The following is a 16,616-nucleotide window of genomic DNA, read 5'->3' on the forward strand; positions in this document are numbered from 1 at the left end:
TGTACGTCAATGTTTTGCTTGTGACGCTTATACCAAATTTTAGTTCGTGGTGCTTTTTTTGCTGAACTGTGCGTCAGCGATTTGTAAGAGCACAGGAGACCCTGTCAGGCTGTCCTTTGGCAGCTTTTTATACACGTGCACTGCATTCCTTAGTGAGGAACGCGGAAACTGAAACTAAATTCGGTGAAATATTTTTGTAATGTACAGCATTCAATGAAAGTGTTTAAGTTTAGGTCGGTTTGCTCTGAAACATTCTAAACGAACTGCTTTTTTTCTACTTTGACTCATCAAAGCATTCGCAGCGTCTTAATACCACAAGGATACTCTTATTACAACTGCGCGTTTCAGCTGGCGCCGAAGAAAGTTCTCGCTCTTCAAAAGACTGGGAATTCCCGGCCCAGAACCGAGTCTGATATGGGGGAACATCATGGAAATTAAAGCAAAAGTAAGTTGCTAATATTCCATCACATACGACCAGGTTTATAGGCTACATGGCTGGAATCACGCACTACCTTGCACTAGTCCGTCACATTTTTCTTACCATAATAAAACACGTATACACTCATTTCAGAGTTCAAAGCATGCTTTGCACAACATATCTTTCTTGGGATGGCGTTGCGCAAACGACAAGACGTACACAGTAAAAGTTAAAGACGACAGATAAAGCGCTTTGTCTTCTACTTTTCCTGTGTGCGTCTTGTCGTTTGCGCAACGCCATCCTAAGAAAGCTATGCTCCAACTCGCTTAGCTAGAAGTTCTTCTGCACAACATATGCACGTAGAGAACTAGTGATGTGGTGTTAAATTTAGCAGTACATGAATTAAAAATGATAACCAGATAAGCGTCAGCGACAAGTACCCTACACGCTCAAAGTGGACAAGGCAGACCTGATACAGTGAAAAAAATAAAAGACCTTCCCCATGACTGCGGGTGAATCCAGTGGACTAAATACACGCGTGCCTCACGAGGATCTTACCAGAGATGTGCTTCAACTTCATGATAGCCCACAACTAACAAGAACTGCGATATGAAGCAGGTGAACATTTTTTCAGTGGTAACAATAAAATAACACTGCCGAAACGCACCGTGTACATATTTTCCTTCATGTCTAATACCTGCATATTACGTCCTGTATGTATGATACGGTATTCACGGCTCCGTGTACCAGGCGTCATCATGTGGCGCATAAAGGCCACTGTAGGTAAAATTCCACTACCAGAGGTCGTCAGTTGCTAGTGTTCCGAGTTAGCAGAGGTCACACCTAGGCCTAAATTTTTTTTCTTCGTTTTATCACACCAGGCAAAAATTCCCCGTTGCAGTTACGTGCACGCTGTGTCACAGTTCCAGACGACGTCATCGATTCTGTTCACTACACGTACTGCAATATTTATTGCTTCTTAAATTTAGCTACAATACCTGCAGCTGTCCCCTATGGCTCCGCCGCCCCTCGGCTGCCTCCAGTACTGCTCGAGATGAGATGCCGTTGAAAAGCGTCTGGCTAGGTTCGCTGTTTTGTGCTCAGCTTGTTCACTTTCGGGTCAGTCGCGCACCGTGCTAGAGCATTACTCTGTTCTGGGTTGCTTTTTCCACTCAGCCAAGCCAACATGTTGTGATACGTCGTATCGAGCATGCACCATGGGCAAAAAACGTGGAAAGAGCAGTGTCTTTTGAATACTACAGTACCTAAACTACAGTAAATGTCGGGATCTACCTGCACATGATATCTCTACATTCTAAGCTCCATATTAAATAGATAATCAAACATTGCTCTCACACGTTGTGCCCTAGGCTATGACTTTTTGCTTTCGTATTTTGGTACTGACAATTTCTTATTTTGACTGCCGTAAACTGCGAAGAAGCATTGACAGAAACATTTTTCAGCAGCAACCACACGCAGGTACTTTTTGAGGCAAAATAAAGATCTAGTTGTGGAGGCGCTAATGTGGAAAACGCGCGCGAACTATAGTTTCAGGATTAATACATATATTTGCGTATGTGCAAGACACTACGCAAAGGCAAAGATATCTCCACCTCCGGTACGGTGCCAGCAGCTACACGAATTTGCGGCACCTTTCAAATAGTACATATAGCTTCTTTTTAAGCCCCAGCTATTTTGCCTTGACATGCAATCGCTGCTTGTAAATGTTTTTAATGCGATAGCATTTAGGCTTTCGTTGCAAAAAACCTTTCCGGCTTTTCCGTTACAAAATTCTCCGATTGGTCCCTGATGACCCCTTCAGGGTCACGTAACCCTGATCGAGCAGTCAGAGAGCATCGCGAAATTTTAAACTTCCGACAATATTCTCGTCTTGATCGAAAGAGATCACGTGGCCTTGTGACGTCATCACACATTCCCATCATTCCCAAATTCCATGCAGCTGCCACCTTCCCACAATGGTGCTGCGCATGAGCCTTACGCGAGTTCGGAAAGAGCAGCCTGGGTTTGCCAAGCCCCACCAGCGTCTGTATTTGAAACAGCCACCGGCCGGGGCAATGACGCATCACTTGATCATTGCACCACTGCCCCGATAAGGTTATCAGGACTCCCCACGATCTATGAAACACCGTGTGACCGCCAATGGACCAATCCTAGGCCGCCGCCAAACTTGTAATTCCCTCAAAATTTGCATGTTGGCGCACCCACCAAAACTCCTAACAACTCCACAAAATTTTGGAACCAGGACAATCGCAGGAAATGGAATAAGTTGTATTAGCGGGTCTGATTTCTGTAATCCTATATGATAACCCCATAGAAGTACTTGAACATTATAGAAGGTGATGGAGGTTCATGGAGGCGAAATGCTAGAGGTCCGTGTACTGTGCGATGTCAGTGCACGGTAAAGAACCCCAGGAGGTCGAAGTTATCCTGCACCCTCCACTACGGCGTCCCTCATTACCTGAGTCACTTAGTGACCCTTGAGTTTATTTCTCTTTTACAAATTAAAGGGGGAACTATGATGGTTTGGTTTATAGGGGTTTAACGTCCCAAAGCAACTCAGGCTATGAGAGACGCCGTAGTGAAGGGCTCCGGAAATTTCGACCACCTGGGGTTCTTTAACGTGCACTGACACCGCACAGTACACGGGCCTCTATAAAATTCGACCGCCGCGGCCGGGATCGAACCCGCATCTTTCGGGCCGAAAAGGCGGTTAGGTCACATGAGAAAAGGCGGTTAGGTCACAAGAGGTGACCGTTCCCTAGTACAATCTACAGGAGTGCGCAACACAGAAAACTAACTTTATCAGGGCATTATAGCAAACGAAATAATTACAAGATGCACCAGCATTACAGCGAAGAAATTACATATATGAGCATGAAGGACACTATACACTCGAATCAAACTATAAACATGGCACAAAAACACTAAAGAAGATCATACAATCAACTCTAGATGACAAAAAAACATGCATTCGCTAAAGACAAAACAAAAAGGTAATTATATTAGGTTGGCGTGCATGATTTCCTTTTTTATGTATCTCTTTAATTTTCTCTTAGATGAAACATGAAACTTCGTGATGGGTTGCTGAGAAGAGCTGGAATCGGATGATTTAGCTTTTGTTTTCCGTATTTGTCCTCGTTTTAGGAACCAATTTCTGCGTTGTCTGAGGGGGTATTTACTAGGAAGGTGGTTAGGAAAGGAAGAGAACAGTCTATTTTCATGCATATGCTGTAACGAGCGGTACAATTAAACGCGGTTTGCTTTGACTAAATCATGATTTTTGTATAGAGGTTACGGAGGTTTTCTGGCCTGCCGTGGTAACCCTCAATAGCACGGAGTGGATTTTTTGCAGAATCAAGGGTTTTTGATAATTACTGCAAGTTGTGGTGCCCCACGCCCGTCCACAATAAGATAAATTAGAACAAAATAGTGCGTAACTCAAAGATACTTTTAACAAAACCGGCAAGAGGTCGCTGATCCTGTAGAGACAGCCGACAGATTTGCTAACATCCGTGGCAAGATTTGAAATATCGGTGTTCAATGATGAGTGTTCATTGAACCAAACACCAAGAAACCTCTCAGTCGTTACTTGTTGCATTCTTTATTCGCATACCTTACATCAAGCGTTTAAAGGATTGGGGCGTTAATAGGTCTGAAAATTATCTGGTTATCGACAAATTCAAGCTAAATTTATTCGCCTGCATCCAAGCTTGCAATTTTACCAAGTAATCATTTAAGTTTCTGAATTGCCAGAGTTCGAGCCATGAAAAAATTATTTGTGTCGTCAGCATACATGACGAAATCTGGTGAAACAGGTGTATTACAAATATCGTTTCTGTATACTAAAAATAAAGTGGGCCTAAAATAGATTCCTGCGGCACTCCTTGGGTAACACACAAGCTATTGGAAACAAAATTATAGCACTTCACGTACTGCTCAAATAACCTCCCATCGGGTTCAGAAGAATACCACGCATTCCATTACCATTCAGTTTGCTCAAGAGGATATTGTTCTGCCCGCAATGAAAAGCTTTTCTGAGATCTATGAACAGACCAAGTGTGTATACCCTGGATTCTATTCTATATTGTTAATAATTTTATCTTTAACAGCGAGTAAAGCTTTTTCGGACGGTTTGTTTTTAAAAAGCCATATTGGGACGCGTTAATAACATTATGAACGCTGAGCAAATTTTCCAGTCTGCTATTAATGGCTCCTTCGAGCAGCTTAGATAACACAGATAATACGAAGATAGAGTAAATTGCTCACCTAGCTGGTTCATGATGCGCAGTAGTGAAACCTGCGAAACAGACGCTGGGCATGAACAAGGAGGCACACGCAAAACCGTAAGGGGCCTTATCAGCCACTCTGTGCACCGCTGCCTAAGTATTCCTTAGAGCCACGGGCCCACAAGCACGAACTTCTGGCAGCGGTGCACAGAGAGGATGATAAGGCCCCTTCTGAGGAGAAGGCACACAGCGTATCGGAGGGAGTGAATTGTCTGGTGAAGACTTGGACTGACCGCCATACAGGGGCCAAGGACTTGCGCCCCTTGGTCGCCCACTTCCCACAGGAGGGTCTAAGCCTCCTGCAAGCCGATGAGGAAGGTGGGTTCGTGGTTGTTCCCTCTTCTCTTTTCAGTACAAAATCGAGCGAAGCATTGAGAAGAAATAGAAGAAGCTGGATTTAAAACCACGAAAGGCTAAGGCGTTAGCCTTGTGGCTTCTCAATCGGCTGAATTTGGGGAGCATGTAAAGTTAAGTTCGCAAATTCCATGAGGACGTCCTGCGTATGTTTTTCACTGCAAAGATAATCCTGGTTACACTTTTACGGCGATTGTCAAAGAAGGTTCTTGGCAAAAAGTGATCTCCAATTATTATCAGAAAGATTCCTTCGAGGACCTGGTGCCAGCGGATCTTTTTCTTGTGCAGAGCTTAATGAGCCTGGTGGAGGTGCCTCCGTAGCGGGTTTCCCGGCGCTAATGCAACTTTTTCAGTGGGCATTGTGTACCTGTTTTATTCTGTGCCTCATGATGAACTTTTCATAGCAGTGCGCGAATCAATTGAAAGCACTGGGACAACTTCCCTCCAGAACAAGTGAGGCATCACTCTGGAATCCTTCCTCGAGCTTTTAAAGCCGTATTTAAATTCTGCTTGTGTACAACATGACCAAAACTTCTTTGCACAAAACCGAGGCATCGGTATTGGCTCCTGTGTAGCGCCAGTCCTTTGCAACATATTTCTAGTGAAGTTTGACTGATGGTACTGAGCTCACTTCAAGACACACGTGTCGTAAGGGTACGTGTCTAGATATGCCGGTGACTATTTGGTATTTTTAAATTTAACAGAAACTGACCAGCTCATCCTTGTGGCGGACGAGATGTTAAACGTCAACAACTTGATTTTTACCAAAGATGTTCCGATATACGAAACCACTCAGTTCCTACATTTAGAATTGACTTTTTTACCTGATCGACACGTGTGCTGGAAATATGCACCTAGATCCAAAAAGGAGCTTTCGTCATTCGAATCAGCACATTCGATGTTGGTAAAGTGAAGAATCGCGAACTTGTGCTTTTTAAATGCTTTAAAGAAAGCTGCTCGCATATGATGCAACAAAGTCTGGTGGAGCAGGTTTACCACTTGAAGCCCTCCTGGTTTCCCCCTTCGGTTTTGCTGGCGGTGTGTGAATCCTTGGGGAAAAAAATGAAAAGCATTCCGAAAAGCTCACATGCCCAGTGAAAAAGGATAGAAGAACGATTGAAGTCGTTCCCTACTTTCACAAGACGTCACATGGGCTGTAAAAAGTAGCTAAAAAATTTGGCGTCACTTTGGTGTTTTGTGCCCCGCGAAAGCTCTCCGGTTTGTAAGCCCAAATCTCTGGTGGCCGACAGCAGAGTGGCGCTTGCATCACTATGCATCAGACGAAGTTCGCCATGTGCGCAGTGGGGTTGGTTTACTCCATTCCATTGTGTTGTGGCAAAATATAAATTGGGGCAAACTGGAGCATGCCTAAATTAACGTTTAAGGCAGCACAGAACAACTTCGGGCCCGGGCACCGGAATCAATTTAGCCTTGCATGCCAAGGACTGCCACTGTTCCCCTCTGTTTCACCTGGTCAGTATTATCGGTTTGAAGAAATCAAGACGCGAGCGTTAGCTGCTGGAAGCGTTTTTAATCCTGAAAAACGAACAGATATGCGTAAGCGACTCTTCAATCATAATCACCGAAAAGGAGTTCCAGTTTTTATCTTCCAAAAGTTTTCCTTTTCCTTGTTCAAAGTGTGCGCTGGCGTAGGAATGATGTATAAATGTGGCTCAATTCCTCGGAATAAATCAGCTGCAACTCCAGGGTGGTGTGTGTGTGCCTCCTTTTTCTTGCCCGGCGTCTGTTTCGCTGGTTCCACTATTGCGCAAAACGAAGATAGGTCAATAATTCATGGCTAAATTTCTATTTTATCTTTTATACATAGGGCAGACTTGAGCTATTTTCAGTTCATCCGGAACCACACCTCCTGTGATCATCAGATTTGCAATATACGCTAGAACCTCGCATATTGATGTAGATACATACTTTAACGGTATAGCTTTGATGCCGTCATGGCGGGCGGAAACATTGCTCTTTATTTTACGAATATAAAGAGCATCTTCTTGTGGAATCACAGGGAGCAAGGCAATAAAATTAGGTAAAGTTTTATTGAGGTCAAATGTGGAGGTGTTTCAGACAGCTGTCCAATGTGAATTTACAAAGCTCAATGAAGAAGCTCCAGATGCCACATGTATACCGTATGAGAGCGGCGGTATGCTTTTCGACCTGAGTTTCGTGGAGAAAATCACAAGAAGAAAAACCGACGCTCATTTTTGACACCATAGCAGAAAACCTAAATGTCGCATTTTCTTTCACTAAGAATGTTTTTAAGAAGGCGCCAAGTCTTTGTTGTGGCCAACTTTGGCCTTATTTACTTCAATGAAAATCATAATACCACAGTGCAGTTGTAGAATAAATCGGCGGGATTTGAATGCACACTGCAGTCCTTCATTGCTATATTGTATCTGCGATTAATTGCTTGCTCATATCAGAATACATGGTATTGTGCTTGTCTAAGTATCCAGATGCGGTTGCGCATGTGCTTGAAAGAGGTGCAGCTTTTATGAATTCAGCGTAGTACAATTATCTATCGTGAATGCACAAGTTGCGACATCTTGAAAGTTGGAGTCAGCAAGTAGCAGACAATTGGACAAGCCGTAAAATTTTTTTGACATGACTGTTGGCTCTCCCGGGCTCCCATAGCGAAAAACAAGAACAAGGTTTGGTGCAAATGTTTTAACTAGAATCGCAAAACGATAACTTGGTTCCGTCAGTTCTCGTTTGTCTACAGTGTGGTGTCCATTGCACCTCCATCTTCTCCCTTGTCTTGTCGGGGGATATTTTGTTGGTTTTCGACTCCTACAAAAGCCTTAAAACCCTCACTGACCACACTTCAGAATTAGTGCACAGCGTTAATCTTGAAATAAACCCTAGTAAAGCGCAGTACTTTGATTGGCGCCTTCACCACCAGTCGAAGTGATACAAATATGGTCTCCGTTCAATCAGAATAAACAATTAGAAAATTCTTAGCAAACAAAGTAATGAGCTTATGAAATTCCTAGGGATTTCCCTTTTTGTCAGTAAACCTCCAGTAGTGGTGTCAAAAGGCAACTGCACTGCTGGTACTTGTTTGCTAGGGCTGCACTTAAACCCTTTCAGAAGCTCCATTGTTGGAGATAGCGTGTTCTCCTGGCCTTCCTAGTTGGTGCTGCCAACAGTCTTCTTGACCGAAATGAAGCATGCCACTTGAACAAACTCGTTAGATTAAAGGTGAAGCAGATTTTTCATCTCCTCCCTGACTTCCCCAACTGCCACATTTGGATGCCCTCTAAAATTGGGGGATTGGGGTTTCTCTATCTTGAGAGTGTGGCTTAAAAATGAGCACTTTAAACCCTCCCAGTAGGTTACTAAGGTTTAATGAACGTTTCTTCTCCAAACTTTTCGCCCAGCTTTCTAAATCGCTTTGTGTGTCTGTTGCTGTTCCACTAATCAGGAAGAAAACTTGGCAGATCCTTTCACAACAGATCTTTCCTGTTTGCAAATAACGGGGAGTCAACGAGTGTTACTTGGTGTGCAAATTCGCCCCTTTTTGGCCTCGGCAACTATCTCGCACGCATCATATTTCTCCACCGCTTTTCTCTTTCTCTCGGATTAGATCTGCCCCGGTGCGTGTCGCCCCTACTGCACCACGCTGTCCATGGCCGAATATGTTTCTCAACCACGCCTACTACGACACTGTCACGGAGTTTCGATTTCACTTGCGATGCCTGTAAACTAAGTCACCATACTGTGACATACGCCATGCCCTTTTTTCACTGCACAAGATTCATTATGCCCCGCACTAAAAGCTTCCTCGCCTTTAGTTGCACCCAAGTGGGATGGATGTAAGGTCTCTCAGTGCTTGACAGAGAATAAATTACACCGATGTGTACTACACCATCATGTCGCGCAGCGCAACATAAGAATAATGCAGCGCCCTGGTCAGCTCTTGGTCAGTCATACTTGAATTTAAGGCGTGGCCCCTGAAGCCCCTATAAATCGTGAAATTTGTGCATTACAAATTCATGTTTGGCTTTGCGAGCCCAAGCCACACCTTTTTTTTCTTTTTTACTAAAAACATCTACTTTCCTTTTCTTTCCGTTGATCAATATGCTAAACTCAAACACATAAATGTGATGTAATTTAGGCAAGAAAATAACGCCAATAAAGTTAAGATAACTCGACGTTCTTGGACATACTTTGTTTCCTGGTCAGGCGGGACTGGCGGTAAGTTTCAGCTTGGCTTTTGCGACTGACTGAGATGCAGCCCACGTGTAGTCAACCGCCGGATCGCTGAACGCGAACCGTCAGGGCAGGAAGAGGGAAGCGTTCCGAAGGAGCGGCAGCCCTTCCTTCTTCCTACACCAACGGTTTCCGTTCATTGAGCCGCCGGTTGGCTATACAGGGGCTTAAAAAGCCAAGCTTAACCCGCCAGCATTCCCACCTGAAGAAGGCACCGAGTAGGCTCGAAAATGTCTCCCTATTTAAGTTTTCACTTAAGTTACATTTGGTTTCCGAACCAGACAGACCTTTGACGAATGTTTTCTTTTGAGTATATAAAGTTGATTTCTGTTGGCCTCCATTTTTGGCTTCGGCTTGTCATCTCTTATCTACATTGTCGCCAATCACACCCTTCATTCTCTTTCTCTTCCTTTGCCCAGCGCATAGTAGCAGGCCAGATTATGATTCTTCAGTCCGACCGCCCTGTGTCTTTCTCTCTGCCTAGAAACTTCGCTTATATGTGGGCTTCTTTTGAATGGTATTGAAAATAGATTGTAGGTCCCTAAACAGTTTTCATCAAAATCCGTTGCATCTCATACATACTCTCTTTTTAATTATTTGTATTGTCCCAGATGTGCAATGACTACCACCCGGGCCGGTTAATAAGAGTTCTTGACTACACGCAGGGTGGATGCCGCATGCAAGACATATTTCAACCTGTGCTCTGTAATTTACTTTGCGTAATAAACAGTCCGACGAGGTCAAATGCATTCTAACGGCAAACTTTATTTTAACATATAAAGAATATGTTGTTGTAGCTTTCTCCAAAATTCCAAAACCCAAGTTGAACTATTGAACCTAAGTCAAATTGTATAATTCATCTCTTGAGGTACTTAGCAGAATATTGTAATCCCCAAGCGCAAAGTTATTTAGACCAAAGGAGGAGATAAGGGCAAAAGAAAGAACCCCCCCGCCAACGAGCGCGCTCAACTGCTTTATTCGCCATTTGGTCTTCTGATACTTAGTTTCTCTTCTTAGTGCGCATGACCGCATCTAGGAGTTCTTCCCCAGCATTATAAAATGCACGAAAAAAGACTATTACTTTCGCCCAGCGAACCCTTGTTGAGAAAGACCCATCGCAGATTTTGTCATGAAAACTATTTACCTTGAACTACTATCTATAGATATCCAACTGACACTTGGTTGTCGTATTTTCTTATGGGGAACGCCTGGATTCATTCGCGAACTGCGATATTGTGACCTCTGCAAAAAACCTAATGCTATTAGGCACTGCATTACACAATCAGCAATTACAAAGCATTTTCAAATGTCGTGATCCTTCCCTTTTTAAAGGTGATTCGTGCTAGCATGCTTTGTGGTTAAACGCCCTCCCTCGCTAATGGAGATTTTTCTAAACCTCACTGACGTCACTAAACCTTACATTCTTCATTGCAAACGTATAAACTGGTGTATCATATGTGATTATTTCGTGGAAGTGCATGTCGTAGTCATGCAGGCTAACATTAGGAGTGGAGTAAAAAGGACACGAGTGCATATACAAAACAAATGTTTTGAGAGTGTAGTTGTGATGCCCTATTTGGTGTGTCGTTTTACCTTTCATTTTAGGATGCATTGAGTTGCCCAGCAGTGGGAGTTTGTAATCAGACCGAGCTGAGGTTTTTTTGTGCGTGTGCAAAGTATGACCCCCGACTACTCCGAATCACAAACTCTGAATACTTCTGAGCCTCCTGTGAACAGCAAATGAGAGGTATCCCATCCTGCCTGAACTCTATCGGTATTTTCCGTACTTCTCGTACTGCAGACAGCGTTTTCGCGGCAAAGCTTACATCGCCGTCATACGAGGCGCTTTCAAAAAGTGTTAATCATACAATGTGAGCAACTTGTGGCGTGATGTTCACACCCAATTTACTTTCGGAGCACTCCACCTTCAACCTAGCGCAGTTAACCAAGCGTTTAAAACCCTACATTTAAAACCACGGCGAAAAACGCTCTTTAGAGGTGGCCATCAGCTGCTGCGCCACGTTGTCATTATTTCTGCGATGGTATGTCAAGAATTCCTTTTCATTTCCTGGTTCAGCATTCTGATTTCTGGGCCCCACATAAACATACCAGGCCTATAGCATAGCAGGCTGATCCTGGCGATGGCATGAGCTACCCAATTTCTGCAGAAGTCCTGAGTCGGCCGGCGCGTCGTCTGAGCAGAACTGAGAAAACAGTCCTGAAATCCCCTGCTGTTTTTTTTTTTTCAATTCATCTCTCACGCGGCGAATTTCAACGTGCTTGCTTGATTACTGGCTCCATTTAACTCAAGCAATGCCAGTGGTGAACCTCTTCCTTATGAAAAACCCCGACGTAGTGGCTTTCACGTTGCGCTTTTGTTCTTTAATATAGCCATCCACCAACGTCCCATACCTCAGCTAATAATCTCGTTCAATTAATATGGCTCTGTACTACTGCTGAACAGAGAGGCGTACGGGCACCGTCACATCAGGTCAACTATATTGACTGCAGGACAACAGCCTAGCTGCCCCATTGATCCTCTCTCCTGCACTAACGCCCACAACTTACTTCCTCATCTCATCTGCTCTCCGGACTCTGTTGTCACCTGCTATCTCCATAATCTCTTGGAACCCACTTAATTACCCTGGCCGTCCATCGCCTCTCCCTTTGCTTTGCATGCTGTGATCATGTCTACTCGCTCTTATTGATTTGAGCTTGAATATCCTTAACTCACACACCGCACATGGAAATCAAGAGCTTTGACAAAGAACGGGTTAGTTAACGTGCATAGATATATTTGTGCACGGGTGCATTTGCATACTGCCTCCATCGAAATGCAATCACAGTTGTCTGGATGAAATGCATTGTCCTGATTTCACCGCCCCCACAAAAAGCCCACTGAACCATAACGCCGTTTTAATCGACCTTAGCTTCAAAAAAAGCGGTGCCCGGTGAAAATTTCTTAGTGTCTTTTGGTAAAAGTGGAGAGACAATAGATTTGTACCTCTACTTGGCCAAAGTCATTTTCATTGTAAATCGATGGTGCGTGGATAGTGACTCTTACCATTCGCAAATTTCGGGCGTCGTAGTAATGGAAAGTCCCCCCAAAACGCAGGTAAGTTTGTTCATATAAGACAGCTTAGCAGCTCTCTTGTATATGGGGGAAGCAATTACATTCCACAGCTGCAGTCCGCAGGGTACGTATAGGTTCACGAAAAAAAGGATTGTTTGAGCGTCCTAAATAGCTAGTCGTATGAAATGCCTAACCATAAAAGGAGGCTTGCATGCACCATCCAATGGTATGTATACCAAAGAACTGGGCCCCACATAGCCCTACAGTACATTTATTTCATAGCACGCGCATCCCGTCAGCTTGGTTTATGGTTTATGGGTGTTGAATATCCCAAAGCGACTCAGGCGATGAGGGACGCTGCAGTGAAGGGTCCGGAAGCTTAGGCCACCTAGTGTTCTTTAACGTGCACTGACATCGCAACAGTACACGCACTTCTAGAATTTCGCCTCGGTCGAAATTCGACCACCGCGGCCTGGATAGAACCCGCGTCTTTCGGGTGAGCAGCCGAGCGCCATAACTGAGCCACCGTGGCGACATCCTGTAAACTTATATTGCCGACTGTAACTTATACATTTCAACATAAGAATAAGCAGGTCCTTCCATGCACTTTTTGCGTGTTACATTTCGCTGCGCAATGCCTATTTCTTTTGTTAAAATTTGACAGGTGCAAAATTGTGGCTAAGCTGCAACTCATCACTGATGTCGTCTTTTGTACGATCCATTGTGTAGCATCAGTTATCTGCTTACTTCCCCCGAGATATTCAATTAGCAGGGGAATTTCCACGGGTCTATATCTTTGGGACGCCTCTCGATTAGTGTTGTGCTAGGAATTTTCCTGCGCCTAGGACTTGCTGTTATGGAGCCTTGCGTGTAGATGCTTATAAATTTTCCCACTATAAAGCTCAACGTATTTGCGGGCGTCTTAAGTATTCTTTTCCTTTGCGTCTACCCTCGTGTATTTCTTTCAAACTTCTTGTGAAGGTTTACGTTGTTCTTCTTTTTCTGAGGGTTACAATTTCAATCCTCGCAGCATTCTGGTGCCAGTTTTCCCAAGGATGCGTCTCTGATTCGCTTCGCATACTTGTAGTTAACTCTAAAATATTCCTTGTTTATTGACTACCTAATAAACTTGCTTATTGCTTGCCTTTTTACTTTCACGAATTAGTGGTTTGGTTCTTGCTATTCCTACGTTCGTCCCTGTGTCACTGATCCAAAAGCCATTTATTAACTTTGATCTTAACATCACGGAGCGGAACAAACATATCAGATGCCGCGCGTTAAAACAAAGACCCTGAAGAAGCAAATTGAAGTAACATATTGTCCCGTTGAATAGTAAACTTTTCATAACCCGGATGAGTTCTTCTACCCAAGCCGAAATAGAATTCTTCTTGTCAACGAATTTAGTAGTTTCTGTTGCTGAAGCATATTGGATAACTTCTGAAACCGCGTTAAAACATGTATGATACTAAGGCCTGAAGAAATTCTGATTACGACTGCATTGAGAATTTACTTTTTAGCGTTTAGACAAATGTATCCAGTTCTGAAATATCTCTCTTGGCTTTTTTCCGTCGTTCGTTCACAACCTTAGCTTTAGCGATTTTCAGCGTGTCTAGATACCACACTTCAGGTGCTTTTGTTTTCAGCTTATCGCCAGATATCACAGGAAACACTTGCTTTATTTTGCGCAACTACGCAGCTGTGTCAACAATTTGATCGCTTTCCACGCGCAGGGTTCAGCGACAGCTTTTTCTGACTGGACGAAGGAATACGGTGACATTGTAGGGTGAGTATCGTTCGCGCGACGCCGAAATCACAAGCTTTTGAGGAGCCGCCATACTCTTACCTGTGCCGTGCAGCACTGCAAGTGTTCTGTATCCACGCTAGACTCGCATTTAGAAGCCTGTGAAGCGCAAGTTATCCTGGGACGCTCTCATATGCACAAAGCACCATATTTCATGTGCGTTTAAGAAAAGTCTTAGCAGTAGGGGTGGTGGTGGTGGTGGTGGTGGTGGTGGTGGTGGTGGTGGTGGTGGTGGTGGTGGTGGTGGTAGTAGTAGTAGTAGTAGTAGTAGTAGTAGTAGTAGTAGTAGTAGCAGTAGTAGTAGTAGTAGTAGTAGTAGTAGTAGTAGTAGTAGTAGTAGTAGTGGTGGTGGTGGTGGTGGTGGTGGTGGTGGTAGTGGCAGTAATAGTAGTGGTGGTGGTGGTGGTGGTGTGGTGGTAGTAGTAATAGTGGTAGTAGTAGTAGTAGTAGTAATAGTAGATAACTGACGAAGGCCGAACCCCGGTCAAAACGTCGTAAATAAATCACTTTCTGTTCGTGTGCCCCTTTTCTGCAATATATATATATATATATATATATATATATATATATATATATATATATATATATATATATATATATATATATATATATATATATATATATATATATATATATATATATATATATATATATATATATATATATATATATATATATATATATATATATATATATATATATATATATAGTTCTCTTCGCATTTCTCTATCACCTGTGATAGTGAGAATATGGTGCCGACTGTCGAGCGCCCTTTAGGAAAGCCTGTCTGATCATTTGGTTGATTGAAGTCTAAGTTTATCCTGATTCTAGGCAAAGAACTGTAAGCCGATCGGTCTCTAATATTTCAAGTCCTTGATGTCTCCTTTCTTATCAATTTAAATAATGTAAGCGTTCTTCCAAGCATCTGGTATGCTCGAGTTCATAAGCTATTGCGCATACATGGCGGCTAGTTTTTCATCAAGAGGCCTGCTGTAACCTCAATCTCACCAGCTGCTTTCCCTCTTTATATTGCTCCTAAGGCTTTCTTTACTTCCTCTTTTATTATCGTCAGGATGTCTCATCCCTGTGCGCTGTTGCCTTTCTAATGAACGTTCTGATTACACTGGGTACTATATATATTTGTGTACAACTCTTCGGTTACTTTAACTGTCTTATCCATATTGCTAATGGCATTCATTGTCCTCCTTGTCTCTTAACGCATATATCTGATCTTTACCTGTACCTAGTTTCCTCATTGCTTTTAGGCTGCCTCCGTTCTTTACAGCATGCTAGATTCTCTCCAGATTAACCTTCTTTGGGTCGGCTACCTTGCGCTTATTGATAGCTCTGCCAGTTCTATTCAGTCAAAGGTTAGATGCTTTCATGTTTTGGTGTTTCTTAATCAGATCTTCTGTCTGCTAAGATAGCTTGTCGATATCTTGTTGAACCATACTGCCACCTACTTCCCCTGTGCACTCCGTAATGATAGCAGTGAGACTATCATTGGTCTGATTTTTTCAGTCGTTCAGTTTCAGTGCTCGCGCACTAATATTGGAGGGGGCATATAGGCTCCGCTTTTACGGTATTACGTGATAGCGTTAATCAGTTAATGCTCATTTATGCTGAAGTGATCATTCTTTACTTTACAGTCATGTATCTCTGGGAGTGTTCATACCACTCCTGCCGCAGTGGTGCAGCGCTTAGGCGACGCGCTACTGCCCGCGGCAAGTGGCTGTTTCAAACCGATGGGGCATGTGAAGACCCGGGTTGCTCTTCCTGTGCAAACTCGCGACAAGTCACTAATTGAATTGTCACTTGACACGATGGGCAGTTTGCTCACTATCGGGTGTGCAGATTCTGATGACGTCACAAGGTCACGTGGGCTAGGTGGTAAACGAACAATTATGTGCAAGCAGCGGTCAAAATAAATGCCACGTTACGACTGCTGTCGTACATTCTGTGTCATTGACATTGCAACGGACACAAATAGCGCCTGAATTACTCGTGCTTCCCGAGAACTTATCACGACTCGCATAGCGCAGATGGAAGCAGACCTGTGTGAAAAAATGCTCCTATTTCTGTAGGAAACCACTTGGCTGGGATCCATAACTTGTGGTATTCGCTATATATTTATAGCTCAGTTTCCACAATCGCGAGTTAGAGTACAATGGGTACGAAAGACCTATTCGTGCTCAAATCTCAAATTGCTTGGCCTATTGCAGTTCGTGCACATGTTGAAAGGCACTGTGCTTGGTGCGGCTGTAAATTTTAACTCATAGTTGCCGCTATTGTGCATGATAAAAACTATGCCGTCGTGGTTTGTTGCTTAAATTTTTGTCTTTGTCTTATTGAATATCACTCTGTCTCATCGTTCGGAGACCTGGTGTTAGGAAATGACGAAATGTGCGAAGATCTTCACAGTATCTTCTGGCCTGAATA

At 43.5% G+C, this 16,616-nt stretch overlaps 1 protein-coding gene across 1 annotated transcript in view; it reads left to right on the top strand.

Moving 5' to 3' along the window:
* The window catches only part of LOC144123121 (cytochrome P450 3A24-like), an 84,439-nt gene that overhangs the window by 5,121 nt on the left and 62,702 nt on the right, over positions 1-16,616 (top strand). The window contains exons 2-3 of the mRNA XM_077656023.1: positions 349-445; positions 14,107-14,159. Coding sequence (XP_077512149.1) covers positions 349-445; positions 14,107-14,159 — 150 coding nt within the window. The remainder of the gene's footprint in view (positions 1-348; positions 446-14,106; positions 14,160-16,616) is intronic.

This window comes from Amblyomma americanum, chromosome 3 (assembly GCF_052857255.1).
Source record: "Amblyomma americanum isolate KBUSLIRL-KWMA chromosome 3, ASM5285725v1, whole genome shotgun sequence".
Classification (NCBI taxonomy): domain Eukaryota; kingdom Metazoa; phylum Arthropoda; class Arachnida; order Ixodida; family Ixodidae; genus Amblyomma; species Amblyomma americanum.